At 45.1% G+C, this 26,569-nt stretch overlaps 1 protein-coding gene and 1 long non-coding RNA gene across 3 annotated transcripts; one reads left to right on the top strand and one right to left on the bottom strand.

Annotated features, from left to right (window-relative positions):
• Positions 1 to 952: 952 nt before the first annotated feature.
• Positions 953 to 2,219, bottom strand: LOC136712921 (uncharacterized). 2 transcript variants are annotated; one of them, XR_010804898.1, is made up of 2 exons: positions 2,067 to 2,219; positions 953 to 1,506 (listed from the first exon to the last, which is right to left on the bottom strand). It is a non-coding gene; the product is annotated as an uncharacterized LOC136712921 (long non-coding RNA). The 2 variants fall into 2 exon arrangements; XR_010804897.1 differs by lacking the exon at positions 2,067 to 2,219 and adding an exon at positions 1,694 to 1,869.
• Positions 1,461 to 26,569, top strand: LOC136712919 (septin-2). Its single transcript, XM_066689745.1, has 13 exons — positions 1,461 to 1,570; positions 5,633 to 5,690; positions 6,292 to 6,391; positions 6,587 to 6,673; positions 6,767 to 6,890; positions 10,485 to 10,619; positions 10,891 to 11,008; positions 19,625 to 19,726; positions 19,968 to 20,113; positions 21,056 to 21,139; positions 21,491 to 21,548; positions 24,009 to 24,127; positions 24,510 to 26,569. Exons 1-12 carry the CDS (start codon positions 1,476 to 1,478, stop codon positions 24,075 to 24,077), a joined length of 1,176 nt encoding a protein of 391 aa, XP_066545842.1. The 5' UTR covers positions 1,461 to 1,475; the 3' UTR covers positions 24,078 to 24,127; positions 24,510 to 26,569.

Below are 26,569 nucleotides of genomic sequence, written 5' to 3'. Positions count from 1 at the left end.
GCAGGCCTTTCTCGCTGTGCCACAGTGGGCCCTAACCAATCAGGCACCAGGCACAACAGGGCAGGCCTCGCCAGAGCTGAGCCCTGTCTGGTTGGGGTCTAGTGGCGGATTGGAATCCTCAGGACCAGAGGATCCAGACAGACGCTGAGCACACAAGTGTCTTTCAGCGTCTTTCCAGTGTGAGCCCATCAAAGCTACTTCTAAAACCAAGCAAGAAAGAATATATATATATATATATATATTTTTTTCATTTTATTTATATGCAAGATTTATTTTTTTAAACCACTAAACCAAACAGCTGTAGTTTGCCAGGTTCGTTCTATTTGTTTGTTTCCTCTGGGTTGCTCATTTGGCATTGGAGTTCGGAAAAGGTTTTAAGCGGTTAAGAGTCTTGTTAGCACTCTGTTGGTGTGGCAACGTTGTTCCTCTTTTCTTGGGTTGCTGGTGGAGCAACTTCAAAAGTGAGGTCAAGCTGTCAGACCGTCCTGTTTGGGTGCCTTTGTTCCACCCCTCTTACTTCACTTCAGGCTGCCAACCTGTAATTTGCTCTACTATATTTAAAAGACAGTAAGATTCCTGTGGCACATCCAGAGCTATCCTGGCTGGTGTACCACATAAAGGCCGGTTGTTCGCTGGGCTATATTGTATGTACACAACATCCCTGCCGGACATTGTCAAAGCTGTATATATAGTGCTGCTTTGTGCTGCCTTCATTTTCAAGAGCTGTTTTCTGGCAAGCACAAGCTGCCGGCTGGTGTGTAACATTCTTGTATTGTTATTCATTTCTTTTTTATTCTGCCGTATTTCACAGCTGACAAGGAATTTCCTGCCAGACTCCTGTTAGAAATATCTCAAATGATGCACACATTAAATTCTCATACAAAAGCAAATACAGTAGTAGTAGTAATAATAATAATAATAATAATAATAATAATAATAATAATAATAATAATAAGGTTGTAATTATTTTAATTGTCAACACATCATTCATAGAACATGCATGTGCCAAGAAACAACACAAGGGAAATTATCAGCCTATCTTTCAATATGTAACGTCAAATAAAAACTGATTTTTAATTAACAGACTTTGGATAAATAGGTTAGAATCATGTCACTATCAACTGTGCAACTGCATTATACAGCACTAAATGATCAATAATCACCTGTTGTTTCACTAAGGAAGAGCAAGTGAAATATTCAATATGTAGAAGTAGTATAATATACCGGACGAGCACAGTTCTACGAGTTTGAAAACCGACCAGAATAAAAAAGGGGAGCGTCATGATATGCTGGAGTCCACGACTCCCTCGACTCCAGCCAGAATAACAGACTTCCCTTGAAGACACTGCAGCCCTGCGCCCGCCATCTTGGCTCTGTTCCGCCGCTCACTTTCTCTGTGATTTGTCGGTGGCTTGGATCCACAATGGCGCCAGTTTCGCGTAGCGCTTGAGCATTATGGGATCAAGGCGGAATGCATGAGGGAGGTTCCGGATTCCCTGGATTGGCCTGGGAGAGGGAGAGAGAGAGAGAAGCACACAATTAAAGTTTATATATTTATCGATAACGAGAGGTAAGAAACTGTAACATTTATAGAGTCCACGAATGGTTGCTCGCTGTTGATTTAAAGTCAGAATTCAAAAACTGACTGTTTTAAAAGTATAAAAACAGCTTTAAAAAGTTTGGACTGTCTTACTGATAATGTGACCAGTGCAAGAAAACTTTCTTCCGTGTGAAAAACAGATAAAAGTCAGTGTTTTTTAACTGTCTTTTCTGTTAGTTTGTTGCTCATTCTAGCTGGTGTATCTGTATATTGTTATGTGTTTTGTATGTCCGTGAATTACTGGCCCCGCTACTCCTCTACAGACGTGTGTGTTTCTTTCTTTTTGAACTGGGTGTGGACGAAATTTAGGATTTAATTTATTTATTTCAACAGAGAGCTCTCAGTTTCCTGAAAATTAGTGTTCATCCTGTCTCTGCTTATCTCTAGATTAACAGTACCAAACACCAGAGTGCATCATTTTTGAAATAATTATTATAATAATTTAAAAAAAGCAGAAAAATCCTACGGTATTTAGGCGAAACAACATGGATAACCCCAAGTCCGAGCGCCATTTCAGTAATAATGAATATATTATAAGTCTGCCCCAGTATTATTTATAATATTATAATATTTTTAAATGTAGCTCCCAAAATGCAGTCATTCAATTCCCGCAGCGCAAAAGATTATGACGGCTAACCGTGACGCAATCTTAGGAAAAAGTTTCCACTGCTGACATTTTTAATTAATTAATGAATTAATTAATTAATTCACTTATATTTTCTGCCTGTCTTTTTGCATAGGCACAATATCTGCAGTTTGTATATAAATGTTTCTGTATTGATATATACATAATTAAATATGAATATAATAATTATATAATTTATACAATTATTATTGTTATTGCCTGTTTTGTGGAAACAATTAAATTCTTATCGCTTGACACATTAGCACTGAAATGGCGTGCAGCCACTATTCAATTGTGTACTTCGGGTATTTGACTCTTGTTTTATTACTGGATTCCCTATTGGATTATATAACTGTATGTCGAGGGAAAATATTTCCCTTGCACAATAACATATTGTATTTTCCCCACGCTACGTGTCCCAATAACGAGAGCAGAAGTAAAAAACATATTGTGAAGGTGGTTTATTCATGAGAGCAAGTACATTGAAATTGCCCAAAGCTAACTAATGTTGTGTATTATGTATTTATTATTAGTTTTATGTACATATCCAAACTCTGAATACATCATATTCTGGTGCACCTACTGCTCAAACTACAGCCAATTTTATCTTCCATTGGAGTGCTGAAGTGTGTCAGTGTTAGAATAAAAGCGTGGGGAAGTTTTAATGTGTCGCAATGGATTGGGTGCACAGTGCCAAGCTTGGTGTTGGCATCTTTTAGCCAGTGTGTGTATAACCTTTTTTTGCATTGCCAAACAGACAGACAGTGCAGAAACAGTGATGTTAAACCATCAAATCTTAAATTTTTCCAATGAATGAAAAGTGTTGGCTATATAAATACAAATTCAACTTTTATTCTTGTGCTCTTGGGAATGATAGCTGGTTTTGATTATCCACAGTTAGGGTGTAACATTGGCGGAAACATAGTGCATTCTTGGATGTAATGGCATTTGTAAAATAGCTTGGGAAAGAATGAAAAAATTGCGTCATAACAATTCAGTGGGAAGCTATTCAGGCATTGAAAGGGACAGGGGGGGAAACAGGACTGAGGATTTCAAGCCTAAGTTTATATTTAAGGAGACCTAGGTTTTTTGGATGTTAGCATCTTTAACAACAGAAATAATTGTTTATGTGTAAAAGTGTCAACTGCTTTACTGACAAATCCCGTGGTCAGAGGCTGTCTTACAGTGCTTTTGACAACTCTGTTCTTCAGTTCTGTGTTCTGTGTTAAAAGGTCCTGGAAACTTTACCTTAAATAAATTGACAGACAGATAAATTCAAGGAGAGCAAAGGAAATCTCACAGGCTCAATGTTTCAACAGTGCAAGGAAGTGAACTCTGATTCTCTGTTAATTTTGTTTGCAATAATCACCTGGAAATGTGTTTTACGGACACTTGTCTCAGTGTTATCAGGCCACACCTGTGCTGTCAGCGCTGTATCACTTTTTAATCCCCCCACCCTTCACAAGCCCCAATTAAGCATATTGAACAGACTGCTGTTTCTGTTTCCCCCACTGAAATTCCTTAAACTTTTGGTGAACTTATTTCCTGTACCACTCGGGTCCTGACTGCACGTGGTGTGAAATGAATCATCTGTCAGCAAGACTTAAGAAGATTAAACAACAAAAAAAAAAGTGGAAAAGAAACAAAATGAGAATTATTTAGCTTTCTTTTGTGTTACGCAATCTTCAGCTTGTTTTGATTCACAATCCATAGTGTGACACATGACATGTGGTCTTTAAAAGCCTGAGTTTAGTAGGCCAGTAGAGTGGAAGATTGGTTAATTTGTTCTGTGAGCTAGCACTTGGGCAGGTTCTCCGTCTCGTCCTGGCATGTTGTGATTCCCGAACGAGTCAGGAAACATGTCCAGGACTGATGAACAAATCCCAGGGCACGGTGTGAGTGCGCACACGAAAGCAGGGAACGCCAACCTGATGCGATACTTACCTGATGCCGAGAATCCTTTTGTGTGTTGTCCTGAAAGGCTGATGCTGGTACGGGAATGTGTCTTGATTCCGGGGAGGGAGGGAGGGGGGGGAGTTCATCGTAAATCGATGTATCCTTTTTACAAGGAATCTTGGTGAGGTATTGTCACTTTCAAGACAGCTGCTCTCTTGGCAGTCGGCAGTTTCCTGTCCGTGGTGGTGCTCCCGATCATCACAGAAGGGGTTTGCAGACCTCGCACACGTGAGCCTTTTCTCTGTAACTGTTCGTGTTTATTTTCACAAGCCTCCTGGATACGTAGAGGTTTTCCACGTTGGCCTGGAGTTCTGAGTTCCGTCTATTGTTTTCGCACTCTCAGAACACCTTATGTTTTTGGGTGAAGGCTTGTGTTTGAGATAAAGGCAGTGGTAGCATCCTCCACCTCTGACCCATAATAACGACATATGAAGGAAAGAAATTTCAAATAAATCTGCCTTACTGTAACTTGGCAGCAGAAAGGGCAGCCTCTGAAACCACACCGTCTCTCCCTGTAGATGTGTGCTTTTCAAAAGGCAAACCAGTGGTGTTCTCTATGTGCTACATCTTGGAAGAAGAAATCTTTGAGCTGCTGGCCTTGTCTAGTCTAGGACTCTTGAGTTTTTACATCTTGACCTTGTCACTTCAAAGTGTAAAAAATGACCCCCCTCCATGGACAACCTGTACTGTAACTCCTGCCATTGATTGATTACCACAGAGCTCATAAATTACAGCACGTTTAATGTATGATTCTGCGTTTACGTCTCCGTCGTCCAGAAATAACAGCCCTGCCTTCATCTTGAGACCAGGCTGCTCAAGCACAATCGACTGGGTTGCCTGTTCTTGCTTTTGTAAGATAACGGGGTCTGGCTAGACTGAGGAATAGGGTGTGTTCCTTAGTTGAGACAGTGTTTTTCCTGTAACGGGCATCTCCTTCACGGAAGCGGTGCTGATCATAAAAAAAGACAGACACAAATTTCCGAGCATGGCAGGGACTCTCCGGCAGCCCCATTATCCACTGTAGGACGTGCCTGGCTGCTATTGTGTGGATGCACGTACGCACCTGTACCAGTGTTAGTTTCACTTGTGAAACGGCTTCCCACTACACATTGACAGGGTGAGAGAGAGAGACTAGGAGTGAGAGAGAGAGAGAAAACTGAAAAAAACACCCACCAGAAAAACCACGACAACCCTTGCCTTTGGGGCCTCCCTCATAAAACCTGACCACCACATATAGTTTACACCTACTGAATAGTGTAACACAATGAAGTCGTAAATCCATAAATCCAGCAGGATGTGTCTTTCAGCTTTTAGGATTTTTGTTGTCTTTTAAAACAAAACAGGGTTGTAAACTAAGCAAAGAGGAAATGTACATGTTTATATATATATATATATATATATATATATATGTATATATATTTTTTAAGAGCGTGTTTGGTTTTCTGTTGCAGGTTTCACATAGCCCCCTCGATTGCTGTGGAGATGTCGCAGCCTGCAGAGAAAGGGAAGGTGAGTTGGGCCTCCTGATCACCTGACCCACAGCTGACAGGGAGAAAACCCAATAAGTTCAGATTCATGGGCATTTCCTTCCAGTCTTATTCCCTTTTGTTCTTCATGTTTTGTTTCTTGTTAAGAGGTCTGTGAGGGAAACGTGAAGCTCATTTGTTAAGGCTGAACTGCTTATGTGGCACAGAGCTTAAGAGAGACGTAACCTCTATTTCCTGTGACTACAACTTCCCAACTTGACAGACACAATGGAGAAGCAAACTGAGGGGCTTTTAGTCCACTCCTACTCCTTCCCCCAAAACACATTGATAAAACTACAATTTCTGATCTTCCTCAGAATGTGTGTATGTATTTATTGTAGTATTTCTGCGGTAGCGGCCACGACGTGGACTCAAACCCCGGGCTCCCACGCCACAGTGCAGCCCAGGCCTCTTAGCGCAGCTCGAGATCACTACACTACCCTCTGGCAAGCTGCAATATATACCTATAGAGAGAGAGAGAGAACACAGGGAAAAATATATATTCTCTGTTCTCTCTCCTCTTTCACTGTTCTCAAATCCCCTTTTCTCTCTCTCTGATTAAATCCGGACTTCATCTCCTGCAGTTTCCAGAAGCCGCTGGCTATGTTGGGTTTGCCAATCTTCCCAACCAGGTCCACAGGAAGTCGGTGAAGAAAGGCTTCGAGTTCACTCTGATGGTGGTTGGTGAGTAGACTACTGTGGACAGACTTCAGAATCGGATTTAAGTTCATGATGTTTTTTTTTTTGAGTGAGTCATCTTGTTTAAAATCCATTTTGAGAGCACACACATATAAGGTGACACAACAATAACAGTAACCAAATAACTAGTGCTAAGACTGCACAATAGCAATAGGCCTGAACATGTCATTGTTCCTCCAGGGGAGTCTGGGCTGGGGAAGTCCACCCTGATCAACAGCTTGTTCCTGACCGACCTCTACCCTGAGCGTTACATTCCAGGGGCTGCAGGTTAGTCCTTTACTGAAGAAACATGTCCTTTGTTTGCATGATTGGGAGATTCACTGTTAAAGTGCATATGCTCTCTCTTCTCTCCCTCTCCAGAAAAGATTGAGCGGACGGTGCAGATCGAGGCGTCCACCGTGGAGATCGAGGAGAGGGGCGTGAAGCTGCGTCTGACGGTGGTCGACACGCCGGGCTACGGAGACGCCATCAACAGCCAGGACTGGTGAGTCTCCCGCCCCCTTGCCTGGGTGCTTGCGTTGCATTACATTGTATTTAATTGTATTACATATTTATTGTATTTGAACCTCATATCAACTCTTTCTGCTTTGTATTTGCATGATGTGTATTATGATTATTATAATTAATAATTTTATTAAGATCTTAATGCTTTAGGAAGCATGACTTCGACAGCATTCTGTTGCCTCCCCAGCTAAATTCTCTTGAATCTGTCATCAAAATACAAGAACACAAAGAAACAAACAAACCTGACTAGCACTCTTGGACTCTTTTTGTGTGCTTCACTTAGCAGTTGAAGTAGTGTGTGTGTGGGGGGAGTTCCTTCTGTGTTTCATCTGGACACACAGAGAGCCCTACTGTGGGAGCCCTGCTTTTTTAAAACGGCTTCTGAGAGAGACGAGGTACAGAAAAAGGGATGGAGCGGGAGAGTGCTTGGAGGTCTGGAGACTAGCTGTCTGTGTGTTTGTCACTGTGATCGAGGTATTTTCATTCAGTCCCTGCGTATTTGTAACAATGAGCCATATGGACAGTGCAGGCACTGTTTCTTACACACACCCATTCGCTCTCTCCCTCTCTCCCTCTTCTCGTCCTCCCCTACTGCCCCTCCCCTGCTCTCCCTCCCTCCCACTTTTTCTGCACTTTCCTGGTCTCCCGCTGCTTTGCTCCAGAGAACATTCTTCTGTAATTCCAGGGAAAAGTTGACTTAACCACCTTCCCGTAAAGCCACAAAATGTTAAGAAAACAAAACCTTGATCACCTTTTTCTGTGAAACCTGCTTTGAGCTGCAAAATAGGAATCCTGCCCAGGCAGACGTAATCGGTTCCCACACGCCCATGCAGGGGTCAGGAGTGGTCATTTCTTACGTACTAGCGGGAGGGGGCATTACTGGAATAATGTAATGTGTTTTTACTCTAATCGATTGTTTCAGCTTTCAGGGCTCCTCTGCTGGGAAGATGAGGGGAGATGGGGGTCAGGGGAACGTTCACTGTGGTGATTTTTCTTAGCAGATGCCCTTATCCAGGACGACTCTAAATTGTTACAATAGATCACATTATTTTTACATACAATTACCCATTTATACAGCTGGGTTTTTACAGGAACAATCTAGTACCTCTGGGACCCATGGCCTGCCTGAGAGGGTGTCCTATAAACTCAGGCAATATTAAATCATATGATATCGCTTTGCGGACCCCGACAGTAACCCCCTCCGCCCCCCAAATAATTACATAATGTGATTCAGTCGTCCATCTGCGCCCCCTCCTTCTCAAGGAGAAAAAAAAAATGTTCTGAACGGCGAATTGAAAAGCATTCTTGAATGCAAGCGTGTCCCTGTCTGAGACGGGTGGCGCCCTGACTGTGTAGCATCGGCTGTCAGCGGATGTTTTTCTCTGAAGACAAGATTGAAAAATGCACAACGGGGAGAGAGGGGGGGCAAGCAGACAACAAAAAGATACTAAACCAAAAGATAAATACATTTCAAATTGTCTTTTACTCTCCCTGAGGATGTTGGCTGATTCTGTGGGCCACTGGGACCATTTGCTAAAAATAATAACTTAAGAATTAAATATAGAGGTTTACTCCTTGACCAGGGTTGGGGTTCAGGCTGCTGTTGCACCACAGGTGGGCAGGGATTTTAATGGTATATCGCAGTGGGAGTCTGGGCTGGTGTTTGGGCTTAATTAGAGATTAAGAATACAAGTGAAGGTGTAGAGCATCTGACTGTCACATTCAGATTGATCTGGAGGATTATTTTGAGTGATTTGTGCTTTAAAATATAGATTAATGTTTCATTCCGTGTTATGTTTGTGGCTGGTCTGGGGTTAGATGTGGTGCTTAGGAAAATCTTAACCAGACCCTCAGGTTGGAGTTGTGTTTGTCCTGGGGTCCCCATTGTAGTCCTACTATTGGGGGGTTGACCTGGTGATGTCATCTTCAGGGGCCTATTCAGTTGTTCAACAACATCCCTTTGAGAGCCCTGGGTGGTGGCAGGGGTGCTGAACATGCATTAGACTTGCGATCTACGAGGTGGTTGTAAGTGTATGAGATCAGACTAGGGCGAGCTGGGCAGGAGCGTGTCAGCGGGCTGGGGTTTGGTGGTCACCGGAGGGCACACGGGTGCACTCGACCTGCTTTGTCCCAGACTTTTTCCCCACTGGATGAGTACGGGTTGCTGGCAGAGCTCTGGCCTTCCTGCCCCTGCCCCCACAGCGCTCTGGAGGCCGGGCATTGTATTCAAATCACTGCTTCCTGTTGATTGTCCTCAGAAGCCTGTGTTTATTCCTTTGGCTGGCTACCAGAAGTGGAATGAAAGGAGCTTCCACTGCTTTCTCCTAGAGTAAACGAATCAACAATTTTTTTATTTTGGAATTTGGATTTGTTTTCTCTCTACTTTCGTTTTTGACTCAGAAGCTACTACAGCTCCCTTTTCTTGAAATGTTAAGTGATGTTATCGCAGGTTTGTCATTGTAGTCAGCATGATCAGGAGGCTAGTCACGTTCACAGGCATGGGGGGGCCGGGGGGGAGGAAGCGACTCATTCTCTTAATGAAGCTGACCACGCCAAATTGCAGAGAAATTGCCCTGTGGGAAACCATCAGGGCATTCAGTGATCACATAGATAAGATGTTTCTCTGTTTGCATTCTTCCCTGCCACAACAGTGAGCGGAGGAAGGGGGGACCATGTATTTTTTTAATTAGCTGTCCGAGATTGTGTTTACTGTATACAAGATAATTGCCAGGCAAGGCCAGGTGCCCTGTGCCATACTGGCTGAGGAGGGAGCAATGTGCCTTGTGCAGGAAGTGCTGAACAGGGCTGACCCTCAGTTTGTTAAAAAAATGAATTAAAAAAAATACAGAAAAAAAAATATTAAAAGAAACAAAAAAAGTCCCAGTGAAGAAGTTGGAAATTGGGTTTTTCTTAGGTATTCAAAAACCTACACTAACTGGCCTTTCTTACTCGGTTGGTAGGTGGTTGTTTACTGCTGGGGATGGTGGTGTCTAACCTTCCTTCAATCTGCACGGCCTCTTCTGAAAGTGGTGCAGAGCGCAATAGCCCCAAGCTCAGAATAGTGACAGGCAGTTGTCTGATTTGTGATGGCAATACATGGCACCTCTGTATGTACAGATTTAAACATTGAAACAAGAAAGTAACCCTTTACTTTTTTATACAGGTGTTTGTGTATGTCTGTATTTCAATAGTTATTTTGTAATAAAGACTTCTTCAGTCATACATTGCTAAATGGCATAATACATTGCATGTCAAAACGTGAGGTGGCCAATTAAATTGTTAATTGCAGTTGATTATACCTTGCTAAAAGCAGAGTAAAGTGTAATTTATTGGCTTTGTAGAGCTGTTTTGGATCTCTGCTATTTAAGTTCAATTTAAACAGATATCTTGTCAAGGGGGGCCAGTGTACACACTCCCTAAGGAACACACTGATTGCGTTTGAACCCTGAAGCCTGTGCTTGTTTATATTATTCGTCCTCTAGTTTTTTTTTGTGTCCATCTCCTTCCCGCCTTTCTTTCCTGACCAGCTAAAAACTCCCTTGTTTTGTATCCCCCTGTCTGTGCGTCTCCGCAGCTTCAAGACGATCATCCAGTACATCGACAGCCAGTTCGAACGCTACCTGCATGACGAGAGCGGGCTGAACAGGAGGCACATCGTGGACAACAGAGTCCACTGCTGCTTCTACTTCATCTCCCCCTTCGGACATGGGTGAGAGCAGGGGAGGGAGGGCACACACACACACACAGACGCACAGCTCTGGGTGCTGTGCCGGACGAGAGCAAGCTCCTGCCCATTGGCCAATGTAAATCAGGAGAGTGGCGTGTGTGAGAGAGTGCAGAGATGTGTAAACCTAGTCTGGTATTTCACTCACTGTTGCGCACACACTCCCAAACTGCCATGGAGCTGGCATTGAAACTCCTTTCTCTGTCTCTCCCTCTCTTTCTACCTCGTTTTCTTCTTATCCCTCTCCCCTCCCCAGTCTGAAGCCTTTAGACGTGGAGTTTATGAAGGCAATCCACAGCAAGGTGAACATCGTCCCGGTCATCGCCAAGGCTGACACCCTGACTCTAAAGGAACGCGACCGACTGAAGAGGAGGGTATGAGAGCTTTTTGGCATGGGGGGATTTTCTCCATGAAGTTTTCATATAAACAACCCCCCGATTAACAAGTATCCGACAACAAACACGCTTACCCAGTATCCCCTGCTCTGTCTCCTTACTTCACCCTGAACCCCACCTCTTTAGTTGCTCATTGGCTTGTTCCAACCAGAATAGGTGGGTGGTTCAGATGGCCTCGTGCTCATGGCCAGGGCATCGTTCTCTCAGTTTAGCCAGTCTAAGCCAAAATAAGCTCTATTTACCTTCAACACACATCTCCTGTCCTAACTCCTGAAACAGGCAGAGGGGTTCCAGTGTGTTTTGTTGCCCGAGATGGGGCTGCATAGCCCCTCCACGTGTAGACCACTGGGCCTTTGCTCATTTAGGAGGCCAACCTGACCTCGGCACTGCCATGCAAGGTTTTCATAATATTATTATATATTTCATGAATACGCAAAAACAACAACAGCCAAAACGGGATGTTATTTACAGATGGCAAAATAATCACAAACACCAACCCCCTGAAAAGTATTTGCCTCTTCTGGCACGTGATGACCACTGGAAGGACTCCTAGGTGTTGTGCCAAACCAGGCCTTTCAGAATAACACACAGGTGCTGTTGTGATCGCCGCAGACACAAGGAAGTTATGGGAGATGCTTACAGTGTTTTTCAGACAGCAAGCTTGCAAGGGGAAAAAAAAAAATTGCACAATGAAAGCACATGTTGAATTGTCTTCTAGGCAGATGTTTCCGTCACATCAGCCATTGTCAAGCAATGCTGATGACCTCCAGGTGTAGTGTGTGCAAAAGACCCTGCTGCATTCATCCTTGATTCCAGAACGTGTTCTGGAGGTGGGTAGGTTGGGTTAGAATCGGAGTAGACCACCGTTCCTCGCTACGAAACACCGCAGGCGGTCTGGCTGAGCTCCAGCTGGTCCCTTTGATCTGGGTGCTCAGCAGCAGAGTGTCCCGAGGCCGTGGCCGGCAGCGCTCTCTCCGCAGAACTCCGACCACGGAACCTGCAGCGCTAAGCAAATAAACTGTACGGGGCTGGAGAGAATGGAGTCGTATAAATAGGATTTCCTGCCACCCTGATATCATTTCCGCTTTTTGAACTCTGAGCGATTGTTCCTAACAAGGTGGTGTTGCTGTTTTGTTTTGTTTTTTCTACCCCCCCTTCTTCCCCCTTTTTTCTTTCTTTCTCTCTTTATTGTTTAAAAAAATTATGTACTTCTCAACTTCTCAACAGCGATTATAGAATTAAAAACATCAGGTTTTTCATAGGGGTCCTGAATGGCGACACACACGTACTCCCCTGATATTGTACAGGTGCGTGTGAGAGTGCAGTGCGTGCATGCATTGCGTTTGTGTGTGTATTGTCTTTTTGCTTTCCACTGCATCAGGCAGCCAGTGTAGTTTGTGTGCGTGCGGTACCAAGTGTGAACAATGTTGTCTTGTCGTCCCTGCTGGTTCCGCTCCAGTCTCTGAGTGCAGGCTGTACTTGTGCCCGAGGCAGGCTCTCCCTCTACAACGCTGCGCAGGCCCACTTCACTATCTCTGTGCTTTTTGGTTGTCCACATACATAACTCCCCCCCCCAGTAGGTCATCAGCCAATTGCTGGGTCTCTGAGGGACATTCTTGCCCAACTTTAGCTCTAATGGCGGACATGTGATGTATGCTTTTGAAAACGAATGCGTTTGTGACAATTTTTATAGAAAAAAAATCCTTTCTAGACCATTGTGTTTGGATATATTTGGTGCTGGCACATTTAAATTCCCATTTACCTTGTGTTCTATGCTACTGTCCCGCGTCCCCTGCAGAGGAAGGACAGGCCAGCGGTGTTTTGTGATGCATTTCTCAGGGACAATGACTAATCTCAGCAGTCGGGGATGTGGGGGGGTGTGCTGTGCTATTGACATCGGTGATAATCTAGCTTTCCAGGGGGGCTCCTCAATGTGGGGTTGGGGGCTTTGTGTGACAGTGAGGTGACACGGCCCCGGCTGACCTGTCTGTGATGTAAGACTTTTGTTTTCCTTCACAACCTCCAGGGATCAGAGCTATCCATCCTGTGCTCGCTGCAAGTCAAGCCACTCCCTCTACCCCTCACCCTCACGAACACTTTAGAAATCCACCTTGAATGCCAGCCACGCTCGTCACTAAACAAAACCTGCAGCCCTTCAAAAACGCAACGCTAGTAAAAAAAAAAAAAAAAAAAAACTCGCTGTCTTGCTTCTCTGGCTGGGTTGGCAAGGATGAGGCCGTAGGAGATGGCAGGACTAGAGTAGTCCCCAATTGTAACGCTGTGTCCTGTAGAAACCCGCTGAGCAAAGCATTCGGACCCTTAGGATTTTGAATGAAAACATAACGTATGCATTCCAACATCCTGCTGGCTGGTTAAGTAGGCATTACTGATACCATGGTTTTCTGTGGGGGTCTGGGGTTGTTTTTTGGTTTGCGTTTGTGTGCGTAGGCTGTGCGTGTTTGTGTCTTGTGTATGTTTTTTTGTTGTTGTTTTAAATGAGCTATAGACGGCCTAATTGCACTGTTTACATCAACAATAACGTGTGCAGTTCCTGTGTGGGGATCATGTTATGTTCCACATTCACTTATCTTTTCCTGCATGTCTGTCTCTGTGTGTCTGGGTGTGTGTGTATGTGTTGTGTGTGAGAGAATTTGTGTACTGGGATATTTGGGATCATTTTATTGTTTGTTTATTTTTTGGGGGGTAACTTAGTTGACCTCTGGGAGCAGACAGTCTTTGAAATTCGTGTCTCATCTTTTACATAAAATTAAATCTACTTCAGTGTTGTCTCACAATACAAACACAAAATAATAAGTACAACTTATTTGTGTTGTGTTGCAATGCTTAAGGATTTAGGGATGACGGAATAGTATAGGGGTATGATTTGTATTGTTGTATTTTGGCATCGGTGTTCTGCATAAGGGGTCAGAACGGTGGCCAATGCCATAGTGGAGCACATCAGCACAGTGAGTACAGGAAACTACACAAAACAAAACCAAACAACCATCATGTAAATAAAATATTTGTTTGTCCCCTTTCAGTGTGACGGCCTAAAAGCTTTCCCTGCTCAGTAGAGGGAACAGGACTTTTTGTCTCTCTTTAATTAGATTTAATTTTCCTCTCTGTTGTCAATGTTGTCAGTGTTGCGTGGCGCAGACCTCACTGCAGAATGCGTCAGAATGTTTCATTGTTCTTTATTACTGAATGGGGGGGGTGGTTGGGGGATTTGTACAATGTAATGTTTCCTGCCTGCGCTGCATTAGGCGAATCCGTGGAGAGGTACTGTAAGGACCGAGTTGCGGGACTGCGATGTTAGTTTCATAGTTTATTGTAACGACTTCTTTCTGTGCTCTTCCTGAAATGCTCATTTCCCAGCCGAAGTAATTGTTACCCTTGTTCACATCTTTCTTTCTTTCTCTCTCCACCTTTCTAAGAAGGAAGGAACTACAGAGGCCACAGCCCTAGCACTTACTGCCCATCATGGGTCTTTAGAGTCTGAAAGGATTCTATAACAATAATAAAAATAACAACAACCGCCATAATAATTAGCCAAGATATGCAATTTCCTAACACATGAATATAGCGTTTTGTTTCTCTCACTGTGAAGCTCAGTGTTTGGTGATTCACATGGGTGCGTGTGCCACTCTCTGGCCAGCTGTGCGCATAGGCGGCAGCGCAGTGACCAACACTGAGCAATTGAACGCTGCCTGCTCCAGATACCTCTCGCTGTGCAGGCATCAGTGGTAGCTGTGCAGTGTGGTCTTTGCTGGGGATGGGGGTCTGTAGCTGCGGTTTAGATTAAATATTTGAAGCTAGTAAAAGGAGCATAATTTGAATAGTCTTAACCCAGCAATGTGACTATACGGTTTGTGGAAATGAATGCGCTGCACTCTGATGCGCTGTGCTGATCTGTGAGGCCCTGCGCTGCCCTGGATTGCACTGGGAGGCCGCACGCTGTAGGAGAGCAGGGAACATGAACGCTCCTCGAGCTCAGCATTTCTCATGGGAAGGTCTGCGCTCGTTACCCAGAAGCGCCGCGGCGGCGGTGCGGTGATGTATTCGCAAGGTGATGCGATTGTTCGTGGCTGTGGCGGGAGCTGCCACAGGAAGGTGGCTGTGCTCAGCAGCTGTAATATTTTATTCTCGCGCTGCTTGTCACAGGCTTTCCCGTCATTGTTTCTACCCTGTTTATTCCTGAGAGCTTTGTCAGCCTTGATGGATTTTCTTGTGTGAACGCACACAGCCCCAAGCCCTGAGCAGGGTGCAGCTGGGTCATTGCACACACTTTCCACGCAGCCTTTCTACCCTGATAAAAATGTGTTCTGTTTTCTTTAAATTGTTGCCTTTTTTCTGCAAAGCTAATCACTGTGGAATGTCTTGAATTTATGTTCATTGATTAATTGATGTGTGCAGCAAAGGTGCAAAAACAAAGAAATATAATGAATGCGAATAAACTGACACATGGCGTCAGCCTGAAACGTATAAGAGTGGGTTATGGGGCGTCTCGTTTCGTACGGCTCATTGTTCAGGGCTGGCAGTGGTTGTCCATCGCCATCGCAGCGGAGTCTCGGGTGAAAGGTTTGCACGGCTTGACATGGAAAAGAACAAAACCAGAAAGCGACGTATTTTTAATTTTGCACAAAAGGACAGCAGGCAGTTCTGAGATTAATAATTGACAGAAAATTTGACGAAATGTTTCACTGTTCTGTTTGGGGGTGCGCTCAGTTTTGTGTCTCACCGGTGTAGTCTATGTGTCAGGGCTGCCGACATTTGGATCTGTCCCAGAGTTCCCCTTGCCAGCTGCCGCAGACGGAGCGTTCTCCCTTTGGGTGCTGGGCCGCCAGCCAGTCTTTGCAATCGCCATGTAATCGGTGAGAATGCAGCTTGAATCAATGCAGCATTTGATTGTTTGCTTTATTTATCTATTTGTGTATTTGGAGCGCCCAGGGCTTGTGAATGCAGGTCTGTTTGTTTATTCATGCACTCACAGGCTATTGTCTCCCTGGCTTGGAAACACAGCGCTGGTCAGGTCAGGCCTTGTGTAGTTATTTTAAAAGTTAAAAACAATAAATACACCTCCTGAAGAGGTTTGTTTTGTTTGTTTTATTTGTTTTCAGACAATGCAAGCGTGGTGAACTACTGTACATCTACTTTGCTGGAAGCACTTTATTCCAACAGGCTTCTTGAAGCCCCTGCCTTGGATGACTAAAGGAATGAATGTTGATGTGAGGGTCCTGAGCGATTTTTAGGATTTTTGTATATATATATTTTTTTATAGGATGCATTTAAGAGAGAAAATGGCTATTCTGTTTATTTTTTAATTTAATTTGTATTGCTTTTTCTTTAAGTTATCAAGCACTAAATATACAAAATAAATAGTATAAGTTGATTATCATTAAAGTGTCAGTCTAGCCCCAGGTACAATCCCATGACTGTAATTGTGTACATTAGTTTCTTGGTGGGGGGTGGGAGCTTTAATAGATGAGATTGCCGAGTCAGTAGAATGTTAGGAATTGTCTTCTCTCCCCCTTCTATTGTTGCCTTGGTGACCGTCTGACTTGCAGGATTCCAAACCCCTGTGACTTCGGCAGTAGCGTTAAACATCTTCCTGGATCTCGAGACTCGAGAGACTTGAACGATATCCCCACCTTGGGCAGAGACTGGGCGGTGGCCTCTGGTCGTGTCTGTAAAGGCTGGACGCTAAACGTGAGAGTGGATGTCTGCCCCTTCAGAGACTCCCCCAGCATTTGCGGGGTCTTCAGGGAGGATGGGGCTGAAAGCACTTGCACGTAGGCTGTATTAACACTGTTGTAGGTCTGACAGTCAGGCGTGATTGACTTTGTGATTACGAAAATACCCTAAAAACAGCCAGCATTGGGAATACATTGAAGAGTATTCCCTGGCTCCAGTCCCACACTAGCGGCTGCACCCTCTCTCCCTGAGATGCAACCGTCACTCCTGCCTGTTTACTAAACTGCTAGCTTGGGGCCCTGTGAATTGTAATCTCAGAATTTATCTTTGCGAAGGACACGTAATTCCCCTTGTCGGGAAGAAGCAATTTTTTTTTATTCTGGCAAAAAAAAAAATTTTGTTTTGTTTTTTGTTTTTAATTCACAATCCTGTATGCATTCATCTTCAGCTCTCTTAGCTGAAGCCTAGCCAGCAGTATTGTCAACTGAAGCTGCCAGTTTAAAGCTGAAAAAGAGACCCCCACCCACCCTCACTCACTCACTTGTTGTTTCTTCCAAGGAATGGAAATATAGGGCTGCTTCTGCCAGGAACAGTCAAGAGCAGTCCACATGTACTCTTCAGTGTGTGTTAACTCCCTCTTTCTACATGGAATCAAGCACACGCACAAACATGCTTGCTCTCTTGTTCACGGACTCACTCGCACACACTGAGAGTGGTCAGCATGGCAGACAGCCTTTTTCTTATACATCAGCAGGGCCTCTGCGAGACTGCAGGGCCTTACAGGAGTGGCTGTAGTCAGTTTTGTTTTCATTGCCCCCTCCCTTTCTTTTTATTTCAATACTAATTGGTAACGAGTGGCTGCTCCAACACCTCTGCCAATTAAAACATAATTAGCAGATGAGGCGGAAGCTGGCGTCTCAAGATTTCGATTTTTTCTTCCACTACGAAACACTCGGCTGCAGCCCTACTCTGTCATTCGAACTTCCGTGTTGGTGTTGACACGCTGACCGGAGATCCCCCACATTTGAACTGTAGTGTGCTTTCGGTTTTAAATGTAATATAAAATGTATATAAAGGAGATGTGGGTCTTTGGCGGACTGAATCATATCCTCGGACTCATATTTGAACATATTTGAACATATTTGAATGAGTTTCGCGCACACACACGTAAAATCTTCAACGGCAGCCAGGACACACAGGGCAGGCAGATTTTAAGGAGACTGTACTCGGGTCTCCTGTGTGGTTTGTTTTGTTTGTTTGTTTTTGTTAATGTTTGTAACCCCCCGCCCCCAACTTTATTATTCAAGAAAGCTCTGTCCAGTGCCTTAATTAAAGCGCTGTGCTGTGTGGGGAGCTGCACAGACTGGAACTCCTCAGGGCTGAAGTGAAGTGGTGGGGGGGGGGGGGGGGTGTTATCCAGTGGGACCAGCTGTGAGCTTTGAAAGGATTGGAAATGTTCTTGCAAAACTATTCAGACCATTATCTTACAGCAACAGCAGCTCCTGTACATCAGAGCTAAAGTATTTTATTGTCCATAACCTGACCATGGGGTCCGAGGCCGGCGTTGCCTCCCGCCGCATTCGCTTTGAATTCACGGGAAACACAAACAAGCAGAAGTCATAACAATTTTTGTAAAAACTTTTTTTTTTTTACTATTCTTCAATTATTATTTTGATTATTTAAAGGACTGAATGGGTTCCTAGGATCCGGTCTTATTCAGAACGGTTTCTTTAAATGGAGAAAAGGACAGGGAGGAAAATAAAAAAACCTAAGGACAGGAAATAGTTTTTTGTGCTTTATTTTCCCTGCATTCTAATGTAACTGGAGTTTAAAAATATAAATATTGCTTTGATGTTGGTGAAGAATAAAGGAACACTGACCTCAGTTCAGATCCCAAGATACTTGCATTTAACAGTTGTGCTGTAACAATTTGTGTCTGTGTGTTTGTATATGTATGTATGTATGTGTGTATATAATACGTGTGTGTGTGTATGTGTGTATATATATATGTGTGTGTATATATATATATATATATATATATATGTATGTGTAATTTGTTTATATTCTTAACTTTTCATTGCATCACTGCTCCCTTTGTATTCTGTTAAGCATCACATGACTCCTGTTGGTACACTGGCTGCTATAACAAGTGTGGGCAGAATTTGCAAGATCAGCTGATCGAACTGTTGGCCAGAGATTGCACCCCAGACGCTCAGGAGTTAAAAAGCTTAAAGGACCCAATTTTCCCCATCCTGTGTGGCCCCCTGAGGATCATTTTAATTAAAGTTATAGAATTAACACAGCTCTGCAACCGTGTGCTGCGCTCCCCCTGCTTTAATAAAGAGTGTAATTATCTGCAAACGTAGTGGCAGGGGACCCCATGTCTGTCTCAGTGTCTGTGAGGGAGCGCTGTTCTCCACACTGTTTCTTTGCGTCCTTTGTGAGCTCGTGTTGGATGGAGTAGTAACCCAGGTTGCACCACTTTGTTGGCCGGGAACCGTGGCGGTGTAGGCCGGCATCCCACAAGATTTTGCATTCCGAGTCGCTTTTGAGTTTTTATTTTTTTATTATTATGTCTCCCCCTCCCGTGAATCTCCTGCCTCGAGCAGTTTAAGTCTGGTGGCCGGTTCAGTGTCTTTAGGTTTTCTCACCACCTGAGCTCCTGACAGCTAACCTGCACCAATTTCACTAGACCGCAGTACATTGAAATTGCTTAAGGTTAGGACAGTTGCTGGCAAGGGATCATTAAGTCTGACAAAACAAACACAGCCAATTGGTTTAGAGGACCAACATGCAGCCCAGTCCTCCTTCTCACTTATTGAAGCTGGCTGGGTGAAGCTGTAAGAGGGATTGATGGATTTGATTGATTGACTGCTCGATTTGTTTTGATGCCTGTGGTTGCAGATCCTGGATGAGATTGCGGAGCATGGCATCCGCATTTACCAGCTCCCGGACGCCGACTCGGATGAGGACGAGGAGTTTAAAGAGCAGACGAGAGTCCTCAAGGTGAGAGGGGGGGGCAGAGGGGAGAGGGGTGAAAGAAGAAGGGCGAAGGGATGAAAAGAAAGGGAAGCTGAGGGAGGGGGAGTTAGAGAAGTGGACCCTCTGTCTCCCTCTGTCCATCTTCCTCCCTTTTCTTGTCTCTGTTCCTGTCTTCCCCCCCCCTCTGTCTGTCTTTCTCTCACTCTGTGTGTCTGTCTCACACTCTCTCTGTTGTCCCGTCCCCTCTCTGTACTCTCTCTGGCAGGCCAGTATCCCCTTCGCTGTGATTGGCTCCAATCAGTTGATCGAGGTGAAAGGGAAGAAGATCCGAGGCCGGCTGTACCCCTGGGGCGTGGTGGAGGTGGAGAACCCCGAGCACAACGACTTCCTCAAACTGCGCACCATGCTGGTGTGAGTCACTGTGGCAACCTGTCACACAAAGAGAGTGGGGGAGGGGTTATTGCTGGAGGGAGTGAAGGAATGGAATGATGTCGCTTGTGCTCTAGAATCTTATAAGGATCCAACAGGGGTCTGGTCAGGGAGGGACACATGTAACTGTGAATTCTTTTACATTTCTATCTCTTTGTTTCTTTCTCTCTTTAAATCCAACTAAACTGCCACAGTGCTAGTCCTGGTGGTAGTAAATGGACAGGCGATTGCTGGCAGTATGGTAGTACTGAGTATTGCTGGCAATAAGTGAATAAGTGTATAACTGTCCTCAATCTGCTGCAGAGGTAGTGTATCGCCCCCCCACCCATCCTCCGCTATTGGGGGTGCAGCTGTTGAAGCAGTCTCTACTCTGCTAAGCCTGTGTCGCCATCTAGTGTCCAAATAAATAAATAACTTCACAGGGGTTTGATAGCGTGCGAATGTGTTCCTGAGCTTTTCAAAACAAAAAGACGGGGGATAAAAGAGTGGAACTCCTTGCTGTGAGCGTCGCACTGACTGTTGCCTTCAGAGCGCTTCCTGTGGCAGGCCCAGTCTTTTGTCTTTTGTGGCAGACGGTGAACTTGTCGGTTTCTTTTTCCAGCTCTGACCTGATGAGCTCAGTCTGTTAGCTCTGTGACTCAAAACAGGAGTGCTTTGATGGAACGCCTGTTATAGCAACACGCTGGGATAAATAATCCGCGTCTCCCACAATATCTTAACACAGTGGGCTGTAGCCCTCCCTCTGCAGCTGTGCCTCTCTATATCCCTCTGAGCCCATCTGTGTCCCTCTTTGTCCCTCTGTCTCTCGTTCCTCCTTTATCTCTCCATGTCCCTCTCAGGCTCTGCCCCGTTTGTACCTCTGAGTCTTTGTGTCTCTGTATCCCTTCATGTTTGTAACCACGCAGTGCGGTGTGTGTTTTGCAGGACTCACATGCAGGACCTGCAGGAAGTCACCCAGGACCTGCACTACGAGAACTTCCGCTCAGAGCGTCTGAAGAGAGCTGGCAGGTGAGTGGCCTCCTTAGCCATCTTCAAACAGGGAGTTGAGTTAGTTACAAGCCTCTGAGGTGAAGTAGATACAAAATAAATGCTATTATTATTATTATTATTATTATTATTAAAATATTACTTATCAGTAATAGGGCAGGGATGACCACCCCAAAATTACCTCAGTGATATTCCAGTTCTTGTGGCTAACAGTGTGAGTGAGTGTGTGTCTGTGTGTGATATTTAGCCTCGGGCTCTGCTTACCCCAGTCAATTAGCCAGTGGCTGTTTGTGAATGGATGCAGGTCTGCCCGTATCGGCCCTCTCGGTCCGTCAGCCGGGCTCAGCACTGCCTCTCTGTCTCCCCCTGCAGGGCGGTTGAAGATGAGGTCATGGACAAGGACCAGATCCTGCTGCAGAAGGAGGCTGAGGTGAGCTGGGGTGGCGGATGTTGCTGACTGCTGGTCATTTTTGCAGTGTGTGTTGACCAGTCATAAAGAGAGAAATGTGGTTACGTTTGAGCACTTCTTATTTCTTAATTCGGACATTTCTATATTTGTCTTCTCAGTCTTGCTGTGTACGTGCAGCAGGTTGAGTCAGCCGGGGGGCTGTGCTGTGCAGCTGCATCAGCATCCTTGTCTGAGGTGTCCGCCTGTTTTTATGGCTCAGAACATTTTTATTGTTGTTTTTTTAATTCAGTTTTCTCAGCATTTTTCCTTTTGTCAAGAATCCAACTAAAAACAAAGCTTGTGTTTTGAATTCCTCCCACCCCACCTACTGTACCCTGCCGCCTGTGTTTACAGTATTAGCTGAGCCGGAGTCATGCTGTTCCCCTCGCTGACAATGATTCAGTCATTCCCAGCATAGAAAATGTCCCAGGTCACAACATCCGATCTGCACTGTTTTTAGATTTGGGAGGTGGGGGGTTAATTTGCATTCGTATACACATGGCTGCTTGCCCTTTTCTTATCTAACCTTCTTTGGTTTTGTTGTATCAGCTTACATTGGGGGGAAGAATATTATGGGCGCACCAGGTCTGTAAACAGGAAATAGCTTCTGATGTGAGACACCGGTCTCAAGGAGGGAGTCGGAGCACTATAGTATAGCGCCCAGCCTTTGTCTCAGTGAGTCAGTGTGGTTTAGTATAGGACCCATGCTGCCCTTCAGGGAGGGAGTCAGTGTAGTATATTACAGTATTTGTGCCCGGTCTCTCTCTGGCTCTGTCTGCTCTTATCTCACGGAGAGCCCTCATAGGGGGAAGAAAACAGAAAAAGAAAAAAGCAGTCACTATAGTTCATTCACATTATCTGTTAATCCCTGTTTTTAAGATCAGATACAGATTAGTCACAGATATGTGACTACAAAGGCTTAATGCCCCCTCCCGACCCCCCCCAAAAAAATACAGGAATTTAAAACTCATTAAATTCGTCTGCCCGTGTCTGAATCATGAAGTTCAGCATTATTGCATTATGGCATTTGCGATGGCAGCAGTCTAGACACTGCGTGCGGCGGCCCTGTGCTGTGGTCCAGTACTGGACATCCCTCTGACTTGTCCGCTGCGGCGCTGCTGTGCCCCCTCTCTCGTGGGCTGAGTGCAGGGTCACCAGGTCACCGCACTGGGGCCCATTTGTGCGTTTGCCGCTCTGTGGCGGGGCGGTGCATATCATGCACAGGGGTGTTTTGTAACACTCGGTTGATCAATCTGTGGCTTTCAGTTTTTAAGACGGTTAATCCCCACTGGGTCATGAAGGAGCAGGCAGCCCAGCTTGGGACCAACACTGCAGATGGAGGGAGCGCCGCGCTGGGGTTTTAGTCTACATACAGATGAATGTGTAAAATGCATCTTGATTACTAAGATTAATTAACAGGATGAGGACAGTCCCGTCAGCCTGTTTTATCCCAGGAGTTCTGATCTGTTGCTTTGGGAACCAGTCCCACGAAACCTGCCGGAGCCCGTTAACCCCTCGAACGCTTCGTCCTGCGGCAGGGATTTCAGTCCCAGCACCCAGCCGGGATTAAAGCTGCCTGATTAGGGCTGTCATGATGTCTGTGCTGCCCCCCCGCCTCCCCGAACAATGGGCCACTTTGTTTGTGTTTCTATAATCTGATCTGAGTGTGAGGGTGGGGAGAGAGGGGGGTAGTTAACACACTGCACCTTTGAACTCTAGAGAAACATGCAGAGTTTGATTTAGCTTTTTTTTAAATATGTAAACTAATACAATTAGTTGTTTTTCTCCAGAGAAAGAAGGTAGAGGCCACCACACACAACTGTAGAAGCTGTTTTGAATGAATGAATATAGAGCTAATGTCTTGTTTCTCACTAACACCCGCCCACACTTCCAACCCCACTGGGTTTAGAGATTGATTTTCTCCTCTCCTTGTCAGCGGTGTTGGCTCAGGGTGTCCACAAGAGGGCGCCCACTCCCTCCAGTTTATAAATCAGCTGCCTCTGTGTTGGTATGGTAACAGCAGCAGTAAGACCTGCTTCTCTGGCTCGACACCAAACGTGAGGTCAGTGTGAACAGCACAGCGATTCCTCCGTCTGCGTGCAGGTGCATCTGTCAGTTGAATCTGTCACTAAGCAACAGATTCGGAGAGTTGCATAACCGCACCCGGCCCAGTGACCGAGAGTGATGCTTCGTGGGTCTCCCTGACCCACACTGCTGGTGCTGTCTGCAGTGGCTGATGCGCACGCCACGCCTTCTTCCCTGCCAGTGCAGTCGGGTAAAAGCATCTACAGAGCCACTGGTTACACAATCAAATTAGTTCTGTGTGGATTATCAAGAGGGATTTAATGAGCTGCTCTGTGTGTGTCTGCCTGCGCCTGTTACAGCCTCCACTCTTAACGTAACACTTGCCTCCTCTGTGTGTGTGTCTGTCTCTGTCTGCAGCTGCGCAGGATGCAGGAGATGATTGCCCAGATGCAGGCGCAGATGCGAATGAAGCCAGGAGACGAGTGAGGGGTGTGGCCTGGGCTGCCCTGCCGGACTGCCTCTCCACAGCAATGCAGGTGAGAGAGCGGCGACGCCCGCAGCAGTCAGCTGCTTGCTCCCCATAGGAGCTGCACAACCTCTGCGCTTACTGCTGCAGCTGTGTGCCTGAATTTGTTTTGTATTGAACTGACTGCAGTGTGGGGAGGTACAATGCCCCTGAACACAGGGACAAGGACTCTAGACAAGAATGTCTTTAGCCATGTGATAAACAAAAGCATCTCCAAAAATGCGTTGTGCTCAAACTGCATATTTCTGATGCACAGATAGTTGTCAAGGTCATACTGAATATCTCTCAACCTTGTGGGAGGGAATGTCGGTTACAGTTTCGACTGACGTGATTATTTTGTACCTGTCTGTCAAAGTGCGGCCTACCCATCCTCTCTCTCCTCTCCTTTGCAGAGCAAACCCGACCTTCGTCCACCTCCTTCAGCCGCCCACCCCCCCACCCCCCTCCATCGCTCTCAGCGTGTGACTGACAGTACTTCAGCTAGGCAGGCCAGGAACCCACCCCCTGATCCCCCCATCCACAACGCTACTCCCAGGCCCACTGATTCCTGGACGTCAGGACCTCCCTCCCACACACATACAAGGGACCACAGTTGTTTGACTGTTCTCTCTCTCTTCCCTTTCTCCTCTCCTAGTCTCTCTCTCTTGCTTAGATAACTGATGTCTTGGTAGGTTTCTCTCGAGCTGGTCTATGGTCTGTGGTTGCTGGGCAGTGTGGACCCAGCTCCGGTCTCCAAGAAAAACTGTGTCTGCGTTAGTCTCTGGAGCTCTCTGCTGGTCCGCAGGTAGCGAGAACAATCTGCTAAACTGGATTAAACTTTCAATGACGTCCTAACGATACCCACAAAACTCGGTTAAAGCTCAGAGCGGAAGCGTGTGTAAGAGTCTGTGTGTCTGTGCGTGTCTGTCTGTGTTTTGTGCAGGTATCGTTATGTCCTCAATTCGTTTTTGGATGGACATCCCAGATTAATCCAGTTAAGCAAATTGGCTAAATCAATTAAGCAGTTAAGGAATTAAGACCTCAGGTAGAATAACTAAAACCAGACTCTGCCCTGTCTTTCCATTCAGCAGGCAGTAGGGGGGGTGGGGGGTACAGTCTCTCTTCCCTGTCTATCTTGAGACACTTTTTTGTATATATGTATTTTTTTTAATCAATTTCTAAGGCATCCCTCACTGTTTCCTGATGGCGTTATTTTGTTAGTTGGTTTTTCAGAGAACCTATGTATTTAATTAACGTAGAAGTGCTGATCTAGAGAAATCACGGCGAACCGTAACCGAAGCACTGGGTCTTTCGAACGAAGCCTGTGTGGATTGTTTTTGCTGTTTGTGGGAAAGTGGGGTAAAAGCCAGACAGTCTGTCACACGTGCGTTGAACACTGGCGCTGATATTTATTTAAGGTTACTGCTGAAATGAAACGGAATGTGGTGTTAAATCTCTAGCACAAGGTCTGATGACTTAAGTCGTTTTGGGATTTTCTTCCTACTTTTGTTCATCTTTCTTTGCATTTTACTCAAGCATGTTTAGAGTTTTATTCCTGTTAATGCCTGTCAAATTAGAGGAATCTATATGCACGACTCACTTTGGGATGCCTTCAAACATCATGTAAAGAAACAACACGAAAACATGGTGTGTGTTGTAATTTATGCACAGTATAAAAGGAGACATTTTACGCAGGGCAGAGTGATTGAGGGCAGGGCACAGATGCAGCGCTGTCGAGAACTTGTTTACAAAAAGCATTTGTTTTTATTTTGAACTGTCTTGTCTTGGGGAAACTATGAATTTATAGAAGAACTGACTGAAGCAAAAGCCAATGGGGGTAGAGCAGCTCTGTGCCAGGCCAGACACTGCAGCGGCTGCACCTTCGAGCGCAGACACGAAACGCTGTTAACACTACCTATCTTTAAGACTTGTTTTTAATTGTAAACATACACCGCAGAGTGAGTAAACTGACATATTTTCACAAGGTATCACCAGTTTTTTTCGTTTTCCTCAAGGGAGGGGGGGTGGTTAGGGGGATTTTAGTTTGTATTTCTTATCTTTTTCTCCCCACTTCTCTTCTGTGTATTTCCCCATGCCAAGTCAACCCAGTGCCAGTGCCAGTGCCAGCATGGCTGAACAGCCTTAATACACAAATGTTCTCTCTGGAGACCCAGGTTATGTCTGTATGCTGCCTTTTCTGACCAGCTCTCTCTCTCTCTCTCTCTCTCTCTCTCTCTCTCTCTCTCTCTCTCTCTCTCTCTCTCTCTCTCTCTCTCTTTTTAAAATGTTTCTTTTGGAGCAAGCCAGGTCATTCTGTATCTCTTTTACTGTCAAATTCATCTTGTGTTTTGTGGGGGTGTTTTTTTTTTTTTTTTTAGTTTTTTTTTTTTTTTAGTATTTCAACACTACCATTTTCATAAAAACCTTTGGGGGAAAATAAAAAATAAAAATATATAAGATTTTAAAAGACAAA

This window comes from Amia ocellicauda, chromosome 17 (genome assembly GCF_036373705.1).
Source record: "Amia ocellicauda isolate fAmiCal2 chromosome 17, fAmiCal2.hap1, whole genome shotgun sequence".
Classification (NCBI taxonomy): Eukaryota; Metazoa; Chordata; class Actinopteri; order Amiiformes; family Amiidae; genus Amia; species Amia ocellicauda.
The sequence above is the reverse complement of the archived record's forward strand: the minus strand, read 5'-3'. Positions and strand labels throughout refer to the sequence as shown.

What these genes read in the sequence shown, in the direction of transcription:
- LOC136712919 (XM_066689745.1), top strand. Translation starts at nt 1,476, where the DNA reads ATGAGGGAGGTTCCGGATTCCCTGGATTGGCCTGGGAGAGGGAGAGAG. An exon ending in TTACATTCCAGGGGCTGCAG is followed by an intron (nt 6,674 to 6,766) that starts GTTAGTCCTTTA and finishes CTCCCTCTCCAG; the next exon opens with AAAAGATTGAGCGGACGGTG. An exon ending in GCCATCAACAGCCAGGACTG is followed by an intron (nt 6,891 to 10,484) that starts GTGAGTCTCCCG and finishes GCGTCTCCGCAG; the next exon opens with CTTCAAGACGATCATCCAGT.